General features: G+C 43.4%; 1 protein-coding gene across 1 annotated transcript in view; it reads right to left on the bottom strand.

Annotated features, from left to right (window-relative positions):
- The window catches only part of CNTNAP2 (contactin associated protein 2), a 1,020,100-nt gene that overhangs the window by 75,855 nt on the left and 931,387 nt on the right, over nt 1–12,858 (bottom strand). The window contains exons 16-17 of the mRNA XM_083468764.1: nt 7,564–7,734; nt 993–1,211 (exon numbers count right to left, since the gene is read on the bottom strand). Coding sequence (XP_083324890.1) covers nt 993–1,211; nt 7,564–7,734 — 390 coding nt within the window. The remainder of the gene's footprint in view (nt 1–992; nt 1,212–7,563; nt 7,735–12,858) is intronic.

The following is a 12,858-nucleotide window of genomic DNA, read 5'->3' as shown; positions in this document are numbered from 1 at the left end:
GTACCACTGTAATCCTGAGCTCAGGCTGCTACTGTCAATGGTTATTAAAGTGTTTTGGTAATATTAAACCTTCAAACCTTTATTGAAGAAAATGGATAAAATGTAAAAAAGAAACAATTTTCAGACAATAAAAGAAGATGCAAATACAAGTTACAGCTCTAATATGAGGAAAAAGGGAGTTCGGTTTCCCCACTGACTTTCAAAATGCTCCAGCTTCACAGTTTTGCAGGCCAAGATAGACCCAGAGGCCCTAAGAACCTTTCTTTTGTTAAGTGGGAACAAAGCAGGCACCATCTTTGAACACCTGGAAATTAGGCCAAGTAAATCAATTTGGCTCAATAAATCAATTAAAGATAAATTTAAAACACTCATTTACCAACATTACCAACTAATTCCACAAATTCCAGTCTAATACCTTAACCAGCCCTTCCTTATTTTCCTGCTTCCTATAAGCAACTGCCACTGCCCCCCCCAGCCTCTTCGCCCATTCAGTGCACCCATTTACCAGGCGACCCCCTTCATTCTCGGCACCCCACCCCAGAGCTCTGGATGCAGCACCAGCGCAGACCGGAGGGTGTGTGTGTGTGTGTGTTGCCATTGCCCATAAAAATGCAATCTCTCTCATCAGGACTACAGTCCAATCTGGGACTGGATTTGAAGGTTTATTTCCGGAGTTGAAGCTGAGAGACAGAACTAAATGCTGCTGATGTTCAGCCCATCCCACCACTCAGTGAGCTGATGGAGGTGGTCTTGGAGATGATGCTGGAGAGCCCCTTCCCAGCATTCAGGCCAAGGCGTCTGACCTCTGTGGCAACATCAAGTGGCTGTCTCACAACATCAAGGCCCCAAGGCACGTGGTGGAAAACACTGGTCTATGGCTTTTTTTTAAAAAAAAGTAAGATGTTATTAAGACTTTTCATAGTAGATTACCAAAAAAAGCAAATTAATCTAAACAGTCCTTTGGTAGCTCAGCACCCAGAGCAGCCACTTACCAACATAGAGCTGGCTGTAGAGCTCCAGGCGGGTGTGTCCTTCCGTGGGGGCCTTCCGGGTCTCTTTGGGCAGCTGGTCCACCTGCAGGCTGGCCTCCTTGACATTCCGCTCCGCAGTGACCCAGTGCCACTGGTCATCATTGAGTGGACTAGGCGACCTGACATGGATCTCCACAGGGCCATTTCCAACATCAAACGAAAAGGAGACATCTGTGGCAGCTGATGAGAAAACGATAATGGTGTTTGGTTTTGGGGGTTTTTTTGGGGGGGGGGGCGGGGGGAAAAAGAAATTCTGCTTTACATGAATGCTATTGAAACCAACATGGAAACTATACTTTACAATTAACTGTTATATTTAAGTTGCAATAGAGATTTAATTCTCAATTAGAATAAAGAAAACACCTTTTAAAGACCATGGAGTGGTCTTATAAATCAGAAGGGGGACCTTTGGGCCCTTCAGGGGGGCTGAACTGCCTCAAGAATACGCCCTGGCAAGCATGGCCAATGGCTAGCGATGATGGGAGAGCCAAAGGGTCTCCTAGATGCAAGCTACATTCAAAGACAGAGAGATCCAAGTAATGAAGGAGGAAGATGTAACCTTGTGCGAGAAAGCAATGTGCAATGAAGATCTGTAAAACCAAAATAGGTTTAAAGGTCAAGATAGGGGTGGAAAAAATGCTATAAATAAGTCAGAGATTAAACAAAAGGGAGGGGAAAGCTATGGAAAACACTTAGAATTTATTTGCTCTCTGGTGCCATCTGGTGTTACGTGTTTATAACGCATACAAAACACTATTTCTTGACTAATGTAGCAGAGTCCTAGGTGTTTGCATAAATTAGCATCCAGCTAGGTATTGTTATCATTGCATATTTATTTTTTACCCTGGCTTTCCGTTTACAGATAAAATTGGAACAGCTAAGAACACAGAGGTGGAATCATTAAAACCACTTAAACATTTATAGATATAAAATTATATATAAATATAAAAGATTTAACAGTCATGCCAGGTGAACCTCATTTCTTTTTTTGATGGACTTCCATGTTTCGTGGATTGGGGGATGCTGTGGACATAGTGTATCTTGATTTCAGTAAGGCTTTTGACAAAGTCCCCCGTGATATTCTTGCGAAGAAGCTGGTAAAATATGGGTTGAACGAGGTAACCATTAGGTGGATTTGTAGCTGCTTGACTGACCGAACCCAAAGAGTACTTGTTAATGGTTCCTCATGGAAAACGTGATAAGTGAGGTGCCACAGAGTTGCTGTTCAACATCCTTATAAACGACTTGCATGAAGGAATTGAGGGGATGCTCATCCAATTGGCAGATGACACCATACTGAGAGGGGTAGCTAATGCCACAGAATATGGATTCAGGATTGAAGATGACCTTAACGGATTGGAGAACTGGGCCCAAACCAACAAAATGAATTTCAGCAGGGAAAAATGTCAGGTTCTGCACTTAAGCAGGGAAACCAGATGCACAAATATAAGATGAGGGACACCTGTGAAAAAGATCTAGGGGGTCTTGGTGGACCACAAGCTTTACATGAGCCAACAATGTGACGCAGCAGCAAAAAAGGCTAATGCTCTTCTAGGCTGCATCAATAGAAGCATAGTGCCCAGATCCAGATCAAGGGAAGTCATAGTCCCACTCTATTCTGTCTTAGTCAGACCACACAGTTCTGGGCACCACAGTTTTAGAAGGATGTTCACAAGCTGGAACGTGTGCTGAGAAGGGCAACCAAGATTATCAAAGGTCACCTACCATCAATACATAGGAATTGTTCTGTGCACTGTACCTTCCACAGCCACCTTAGTGTATTCTGAGGTCTACAACTGCTGTCCTGGCTCCTTAGCGTCCAAAGTGAGAGCATGGAATCGATTTTGCAGCTCCAGTGACACAGCATGTCTCCTGACAGTCCTGCTTCTGTGTGTCACATTCCTCCAGGGGTTTGTCTCCTGCAATGGGTGATATTCCTTCTCTCTAGAAGCTCCTCTCACATCTCTGTCCCAGGATAGACCACTCTGCTCTAGCAAAAAAAACCCTCATTTCCCCCAGTGGCTTGAAACATGGATAGGCAGGCCTCATGTTGCTGTGCCTTCTCCGCCAGCAAAGCAACCAGCCCTGTTTACAAGCTCCCAGAGGCTGCCATCAGCCACACCAAGCTTGTTCTCACAAAAGAGTCACCTGCTCCCTATAACTAGCCCCGTCAGCAATCTGGCTGAAGCTCTTGGAGCCTAGGGTTGCCATACACCCGGGATTTCCCGGGCACAGCCAAGCTTTTAAAAAAGCTCAAGTTGAAGTTTCTGAGCACTTTTGAAAGGCAGCCCCAAGCAGAGTGCATCACAGTAATCCAACCATGTATCTTTAATTAGTTATTCAGCAATTAAAGGTGTGGGGAAGTGCAACTCTTACTGGCAGGGTAGGCAGCAGACAGGAAGGGGGCTGATTTCTTTACTCTCCCACCACAATTGCAAGGCTAGGAGGCTCAGAAAAGAGGCCCCCACTGGAAAGGATGAGAACTTTTTCTAAGGCTCCTCTAGCTATGCAATCTCTCTCTGAGTGAGCTGTGGAGGGGGGTGGTTGGTGAGTGAGTGTGCAGGGAGAGATGCCCCCTCTGTCCCCCCCTTCATGAAATATTGTAAAAAGAAAAGAAAGGTTGGGAGCTTCCGATTTCTCCTTTTAGACTCAGCTTATATAGGCATGCTGTGGGAGAAAAGGCACCCCGTTCGGCTGCTGCTGATGCCAAAAATGAGCAGTAGAGAAAATAACTGAAAACAGAAGAGCAGTGGGGATTTGGAAATCAAAAGAGACAGAAAACAACAACTAAAAATTAATGTCTTATTCCAAGTACTGATTTCAAGTTCATGTCAGATTCCCTTTCCTTCCCATGTTATTAACTGCTTCATTCCCTGTGAAGGGCTCCATAGCAGAGCAGCTGCAGCAGCAGCCACATTGTGCACACTGCAAAAGCCAGCTTGTCGAAATATGGCCTAAGAAGCCATGAGTACTGAGCATTCAACACTTTCGCAATGCAATCCCGTCCATGTCTCTTCAGAACAGAGCTGTCTCCCATTTATAGGTCTGCAGCCTCAGCAACCAGGCTGTGTTGGATTCCCACTGTTCAGTGGCTGCAAAGATCAAATAAAACTTGCTTTTCTATTTCACATAAAATATCCTGTCCAGTTCCACTCACTGGTGGGGCTCACATTTAGTCAGGCCCTGTTCTACTCTCCTGTTGGCTCCAGAGAGTGAGCAATCATATTTTCTTCATATCTTTAATATCTAATGTATATGTTGGTTTCTTACAAACAGTATATGAATATGCAGCAAGGGACTCAAGAATGATGCTCAAGAGAAAAGGCTGTCCACAGAAAAACGTGTGCATTATTACAATATTCTAGAGGCTTTATCAAATGCTTTCCAGAGGCCTATCAAATCTGATCATATAAAACGTGGAATCTCCATTGTGTGGGATATATTGCTTCTTGTGTTATTATTCTCCAAGGCAGAGAATTGTAAACTTATTTTTATAAATACCAGTGGTGTTATCAACTCTTTACTATTGATTTTCTCTTAGAGCAAACTCTTTATTGCCTCTGGAAAGTTTTATGAATGTTATTTGCTCTGAACTAACACAACCTCTGTTTAACCTTTCCATGAAACTATAAAAAGCAGGTGTGTGTGTGTGTGTGAGAGAGAGAGAGAGAGAGAGAGAGTATTCATACTGATATTCAAGAAAGTGTGTTTACACAAAGAAATATTTATTGCATCTACCAACTAAATAATCAGCTGCTGGATTAGGCAATAAAAAAATTGGAAAGTCAGTTGGGAAAGCTACGCAACTTAGATCTTACCCAAAAGAGGCATTCCATTCACATTCATCTCTATAGGGAATGTTAGCCAGGGATGTATTCTCTCTTTTTTAAAAAATGATATTTATTAGAAGTTTAATAGTTACAGAAAAAAGAAAAAAGAAACAATAAAAAGTTAAGCAAAACAAAACAATACCTTACATCAGAAATAAAAACAAAAACAAAAAACAATACAGCAAAACAACAAGAAAAACAAAAACATTTAAAAACACATCGATATTTCCGTATCTTTACCTTTCATTTACTTGTTTCATCGACCTCCTCACACCTCCTTTTTTGTATTCTAGTTCAATTAGCTATTTCAGCAAATCCTTTCCATCTTTCTCAATTTTTTTCCTATAATTTATCTTAACACAATCTAACCTTAAATTTTCCACTTTGGCCCATTAACAATCTGTTTTTACTTAATTCTTTATAACATTTCTGCTAAAGTCATATAGCTTCATTCCAGCATCCTTCTAACATTCATTAATTTTGCAATATTTCTGTAAATATACTTTAATTTTTTTCCAATCTTCTTCCACCGACTCTTCTCCCTGGTCTCGGATTCTGCCAGTCATTTCCGCCAATTCCATGTAGTCCATCAGCTTCATCTGCCATTCTTCCCGGGTGGGTAGATCTTGTGTCTTCCAATGCTTTGCCAGGGATGTATTCTCTGAGCTCTCATGAACCACAGTATTCTCCAAGCAGGGATTGAGGGTGGCGGGGACTGGGGAGCACGTAGCCCTTGAGAACTCCAACTCCCATCAGCCCCAGCAAGCATGGTCACTGGTCAGGGATGAGAAGAGTTGCAGTCCAAGCACACCTAGAGGGCCACAGGTTTAGGTTCTCGAAATTGTACTTTCCTATCAAAAATGGTGTGAAACAGGGCTGTGTTCTTGCCCCAACCCTCTTTGGCACATTCTTCTCCCTGTTGCTCTCATATGCCTCCAGCTCGACTGAAGGTGGCATGTACATCCATACAAGGAGCAACAGGGGTCTGTTCAACCTGACACGTCTCCACGCCAAGACTTCTCTGACAGATGTCATTTGCAGAAGACACAGCTGGGACTGCACACTCCAAGGAAGCTCTACAGAGACTCATCAACTGTTTTACCCAAGCCTGCAGGAGGCTTGGCCTCACCACCAGCCTGATGATGACCAACGTCTGGAGTCAGAACGTTGTGAGCCCTCCATGCATCAGCAATGGTGACCACACACTTGTGGTGGTTTGTCTCCCTGGGATCAACCATAACCAGCAACCTCTCTATCAGTGCTGAGCTGGACAAGCGTTTTGACCAGGCAGCTATGGCAATGGCTTGCTTCTCCAAAAGGATCTGGAGAATGTGATGTCCAATACCAAGATGAAGGTCTACCAGCCTTGCATGTTGAGCATGCTGCTTTATGGAAGTGAGTCGTGGGCAACTTCCAACAGTCGGGAGCGACGCCTCAATGCCTTCCACATCGTGATCTACTGGTAGATCCCTGGTAGGTTTTGGTAGATTACGGTCGATCACTGTGTCTCTTTCCTTAGTGTTGGTAAAATAGAATCCGGCCCCAGCTCCTCGCCCCGCCCCCCATTGTTGCACAATCTGCAGAGCGGAAGACAGAGTTTACTCAGTGAGGCTGTTTCCCCAGCAATCTGTAGCAGGTAGATCACTGCCAATTTTTAATTTTGTGAGTAGATCACAGTCTCTTGGGAGTTGGCCACCCCTGCCCTAAACCATATTCAGAAAGCAAACGCTGCCCATTGCTGGTTTAGCAACATAGTGCTCTCCTAGAAATATGGGCAAAAGGAGTGCAGGGGAAAGCTGCATTGAGGATTTGGTGCAATGGAGTTGTGTTGTGTTGTTATGTGAGTATGTTCCCAGTTACTACTAGACCCTGAGATTGGTTGCTTGGACCAGCAGGGATTAATATGAGGATTATCATAGTCTCCAGACAGTTTACAGATATCACCCCCACCCCCCTTTAGCAGGAGTTTGAGAAAAATACCAGTGGTGTTCTAGCCACTGACGTTATGTTATGACAACAGTTACAGAGGCATGTAGGGGCAAGTAGGAAACTGACTAAAAATGGGGCGGGGGACCCTAACTTAGGCTGCAACCCACCCAAACAAAGGAGGCCTCCCCAACCCACATCAGGCTTGCTTTCTAATTCTGAAATTTAGTTTGCCCTAAAACACTGGGGTGTCAAGCAGGAACTAAGATAGCATGTTGGACCCAAGTTCAACCTTCCACTGAGTCATGAAGTGTACAGTTATTGGCCCAAGGGCACCTCTCATGGGTTGAACCTACCTCATAGGTTGTTGTGTGGATTAAAGAAGGAAAGGGAAACATATATCTCAAGCCCCTTGATGGGATATAAATGTAATTTAAAAAGTGAAGGAATCTGTCAAGCTTCATTAGCTGCATTCAAGTTTAAGCACATAACATTCCATGTTGGACTGTAGCCATTAAATTTAAGACAAAACTCATTTCGGAGCAGATGAGGGACACTCACTCACTTTCTCTTCTGCAACATTGGGTTGAGTCCGTTGCTAGCCCTGTTCAGAGGACCTTCGCTGAAGTTTATGGAAGTGACCAACATGGGACCATTAATTTCAATGCATCTACTATGAAAAGAAGTAGGATTGACAGGCTAGTTTTACAGAAGATGCTAGATGCCCAATGCCTTACCTTTGCCTAACATCCCATTAATACTGTGAAAATACTCACATTTCAGCTCAAGTTTGATGAAGTCTGTATTCCCCAGATTCTCAAGAAACACTCCATCAGCTGCTGATGTTTTGAAGTAGAAAGAAATGTCAGCACTAGTTTCCCCTTGGAAGGTGGAGAAGTGGAGATATGAAGATGGAGTAATGAATGAAGCTGCATTCCAATAATTCTCTGTAGAGACATAAGAAACAAGGAAACATGCATTGGTGTCCCAGCGTTCTTTTTGAGCTATGAGTTACTTCTAGTCAGAAGAAATAAAAAATGGAGCTGAGAAGGGATGGGTTTTAAATTCCAAATAGACTCCGGTACTCTTCATGTGCCTATGTTTCTTTAGAAGTCTACATTTCTTTTTTAAAAATATGGTTTTATTGATTTTCAAGATATAACAATTACAAAAAAGATAAAAATATACAAAAACAAAACCCCAGCTTCTCCCGGTCAGGATTTATTGATCTAGTTGTTTGCCGAAGTCCCATCTGTGGTTTCAGTAGTTGCCATTCTTCAGGGTTATCATTCAGTATTTTATAAAAGGGACGCGGGTGGCGCTGTGGGTAAAACCTCTGCCCCTAGGACTTGCCGATTGCATGGTCGGCTGTTCGAATCCCCACGGTGGGGTGTGATCCCGTTTTTCGGTCCCAGCACCTGCCAACCTAGCAGTTCGAAAGCACCCCTGGGTGCAAGTAGAAAATAGGGACCGCTTTCTAGCGGGAAGGTAAACGGCGTTTCCGTGCGCTGCGCTGGTTCGCCAGAGCAGCTTCATCACGCTGGCCACGTGACCCTGAAGTGTCTGCGGACAGGGCTGGCTCCCGGCCTCTAGAGTGAGATGAGCGCACAACCCTAGAGTCCGTCAAGACTGGCCCGTACGGGCAGGGGTACCTTTACCTTTACTTTATTTTATAAAAGGATGCCATATTTCAACAAAATCATCTACATCATTTGTACCAGTCAATGTATGTAATCTCTTTGTTAATTTTTCTGATACAGCAACAGACCATACATTCTGCTTCTAATGAGAGACACACAGATGTTCCAATTATTTCTTTATAACAAAGATCAGATTGCCCTTCTTTAAAAATAGTTAACAATCCCAGGGGCTTTATGCAATTTAAGATTTTAAATTTAAGCTACAAATCCAAAAGGTGGGTGGGTTTTTTTTTAACATATTGCTGAGAATGGGCACAAAACACAACTGAGGCCAAGGTCTTAATACAATTCAGAAAAAGTGATCAGTTATATCACACAGGATAGATGAACAATTCAAGAAGTGCCAAAAACTGCCATTAGATCTCAGACCGTGAGCCAAATGAGCTATCATATAATGTGGCACACTTTCCCCAAACTGGCTCTGATTTGAGTTATGGTACGCAGAACAATCTAGGATGGATTTTCATATGGAAGATAAGGGGCTATTTTATCTTTCTGCCAAGCAACAAATGTCTACTGATTGCAAGCCCAGTTATAAACTTCCGTGATTATGTATTTAGAGCAACTGAAACCCAAAAGTCAGGGTGTTCTTGGCTGTGTGAACAATGCAAGCAATTGAGATTCCGAGACAGATAAGAATACACATAATCTCATTTATGAAACGAGCTTCCTGCAACAGCTTTGCAAAATCTGACACCTGCTAGTTGCTGTTGGAAATCAATTCAGCTTTTAGAATCATAGACTCATAGAATCATAGAGTTGGAATAGACCACAAGGGCCATCGAGTCCAACCCCCTGCCAAGCAGGAAACACCATCAGAGCACTCCTGACATATGGTTGTCAAGCCTCTGCTTAAAGACCTCCAAAGAAGGAGACTCCACCACACTCCTTGGCAGCAAATTCCACTGTCGAACAGCTCTTACTGTCAGGGAATGGGATCTGATGGAAGCACTCAGACTTTAGGGTCTCTGATGTTTCTCATCCAATAAATACCATTCTCAGCTCTTCCCAGTGCTTGTTAGGCATATCTAAGGTGGTATTCTAAGTTTCACTCAGAGGAGACCGAGTGAAATTAATGACCAGATCCATTAATGGCAACAGGTCTACTCTGAGTAAAATGACCACCAAAAAGTAACAGTGAAGGAAAAAAGACAATGGATTACCTTGTTGAAGAAAATGATTGAGGGGCAAAAGACAATGGCTCACATGCACACCTGTTTTTGTGTATGAAAGCACATATTTGGGATGTACAAAAATATTAGCATGCATTCCTGGTAATTAATTTATAATGCTTTTGTGAAAGATCCAAGGACAAAATACTCATCTGCGTGTCGCATTCTGGATTAGTTGTAGTTTCCGGGTCACCTTCAAAGGTAGCCCCATGTAGAACACATTGCAGTAGTCCAAGCAGGAGATAACCAGAGCATGCACCACTCTGGCAAGACGGTCTGCAAGAAGGGAGGGTCTCAGTTGGTGTGCCAGATGGAGCTGGTAGACAGCTGCCCTGGACACAGAATTGACCTGCGCCTCCATGGACAGCTGTGAGTACAAAATGACTCCCAGGCTGCACACCTGGTCCTTCAGGGGCACAGTTACCTCATTCAGGACCAGGGAGTCCTCCACACCTGCCTGCTCCCTGTCCCCCAAAGCCAGTATTTCTGTCTTGTCAGGATTCAACCTCAATCTGTTAAAACGCATGGGGGAGAGGACGGAACCCTGAGGCACCCCACAAGCAAGAGCCCAGGGGTCTGAACACTCATCCCCCCCCCACTTTCTGGACACGGCCCAGGAGGAAGGAGCAGAACCACTGTATAACTATAAGACCCCCTAAATATTTTCACATGTACTGCTGGTAAGCCAGGTGTCCCACCATCTTATATTTGTGCATCTGGTTTCCCTGCTTAAGTGCAGAACCTTACATTTGTCTCTATCGAAATTCATTTTACAGATAGGTAGCCGTGTTGGTCTGCCATAGTCAAAATAAAAAAGTTCCTTCCAGTAGCACCTTAAAGACCAACTAAGTCAGTTCTTGGTATGAGCTTTCGTGTGCATGCACACTTCTTCAGATACACACGAAAGCTCATACCAAGAACTAACTTAGTTGGTCTTTAAGGTGCTACTGGAAAGAAATTCATTTTGTTAGTTTGGGCCAGTTCTCCAATCCATTAAGGTCATCTTCAATCCTGAATCTATCTTCTGTGGCATTAGCTACCCCTCTCGGTATGGTGTCATCTGCAAATTGGATGAGCATCCCCTCAATTCCTTCATCCAAGTCATTTAGAAAGATGTTGAACAACAACGGCCCAAGGACAGAACCCAAAAATGATGAGGAGCCATTAATGAGTACTCTTTGGGTTTGATCAGTCAACCAGCTACAAATCCATCTAACAGTTACCTCACCCAGCCCATGTTTTGCCAGCTTCCTCACAAGAATATCGTTGGGGACTTTGTGAAAAGCCATACTGAAATCAAGATATCTACAGAATTCCCCTGATCCACCAGGCTTTTAACTTTTAACTGTGAGCTTTATGTGACATGACTTGATTTGAGAAACCCCTGCTGGGTCTTAAGAATCACAGCACCCTTTTCTAAGCGCTCACCATTTAATTATCTGTTCTAGGGTCTTCCCTGGTATCAATGTCAACCTCACCAGTTGGTAGTTACCTGGGTTTTCTCTTTTCTTCTTTTTGAAGACGGGGACAACATTTACCCACCTCCAGTCTGCAGGGACCTCACCTGTTCCCCAAGAATTCTCTCTTTTTTTAAAATAATTTTTATTAACCGACCAATCAAATCAAATCAAATCACATCACATAAATTCCGAATTACAAAGCCGAATTTTAAATTTTGTTGAGGGGACCCATATTTCAAGATCCGAAGGGGGATTCTGGTCATCTTCTTGCTACTGCGTTAATGTCCGAATCAGTCCAAACAAAGTTCATAATTCTATCCAGTCTTATCTTGCTGTTTCTGCATCTCATCTTGTTCGTATATTTTCTCTTTTTTCTTTATGATCTCTTCTGATAATCTCCTTAAGCCGATAAACACCAATAATAATCCTGTGTGAATTTTCCGTTCATCCAATCCTCAAATCGAGATGGTTTCCATATATTCATAGATAACATCGCTCTTTCCATCATTAATCACAGAACTGTCATTCTTAAGCCCTCTGAGAAGTTTCACCCACAATATAAAAACAGCTCTATTTCTCTATTTCTCCTCCCAGACTTAAGTCCTCCGACAGAACTTCCCAATATGGCGACGGTATTTTTAACTGCGTCATTCCAAAGCCCTTATACATTCCATGCTCTTCTTAAAGCATGCTTTGGTTAGAAAGTTTAGAAAGTTTATCTCCACACAGACATAAATCCACAGCTTAAGTCCTTCAAATGACATTTCTGACTTGTGTGGGGGGGGGGGATTCTTGTTTAATCACATAGAGGAAAGAAAGGAAAGTTTTTTTCCCCTCCCCCATCCAGTCCTTTTGCCATACCGAGTCTTGGTGTGTCTTCATCTGGTTAATTCTTGTTCTTCCGACTCGTCTTGTTTATCAGAGATCTCTTCTGTTAGCAGTCTTTACTCCCCCTCCTTCCTTGAAATATGTGCATTCGCTTCATCCTAATAGTTTCTTTTGAAGTTCTTGCAGCTAGAGACGCGGATCAGAGGCAGCGTCCAGGAGCGCCGATATCCACAGAAGGGCATTCTGCCTAGTGCCCCTGTTATGTACTGAGTTGAATAGGATCCAAACTGCAGCAGTCTGATTGGTCCTAGAACAATAGGATCCAAATTGCAGCAGTCTGATTGGTCCTAGAACAATAGGATTCAGAATGCAGCAGTCTGATTGGTCCTAGAACAATGCAGCAGTATGATTGGCTTACAGTAGAATTCCAGAATTAGCCAATCATGTGCAGCCCATCGTGTAAATAATGTATATAAAGCAGATACTTTGAGGGGACTTTCATTCATTCCTCCTCACCACTATGAGCTGAATAAAGAGCATGAAATCACTTTGCGAATCTGAGTATATTTCAGCCACCATCCCCTCAAATTCAGGGGTGGTATAGGGCACAGCAGGCAAGGGCAGCCCCCCCAATCCTGGGGGGGGGGTTAGGGAGGCTATTTACTCCGATCACAGCCTCCAAATTACCTCGTGTGGGTCGGAGAGATGTTATTGTCAGCCATCTTCTGATGCGCCCCTAGTGGCCCCTCGTTCCCCAAGAATTCTCAAAGATAATAGACAAATTACACCAACAAGCTCCTGTGATACCCTTGAATGCAGCTCATCACACCCTGGAGATTTGAACTCAGTTAAAGCAGCTAGGAGTTCCTTTACCACCTCTTTGCCTATGTTGGGCTGCAGCTCCCTCCTTA

This window comes from Podarcis liolepis, assembly GCF_965112155.1.
Source record: "Podarcis liolepis genome assembly, chromosome: 12".
NCBI classification, from domain to species: Eukaryota; Metazoa; Chordata; class Lepidosauria; order Squamata; family Lacertidae; genus Podarcis; species Podarcis liolepis.
Note: the sequence above shows the minus strand (reverse complement) of the source record. Positions and strands in the feature narration are given on the sequence as shown.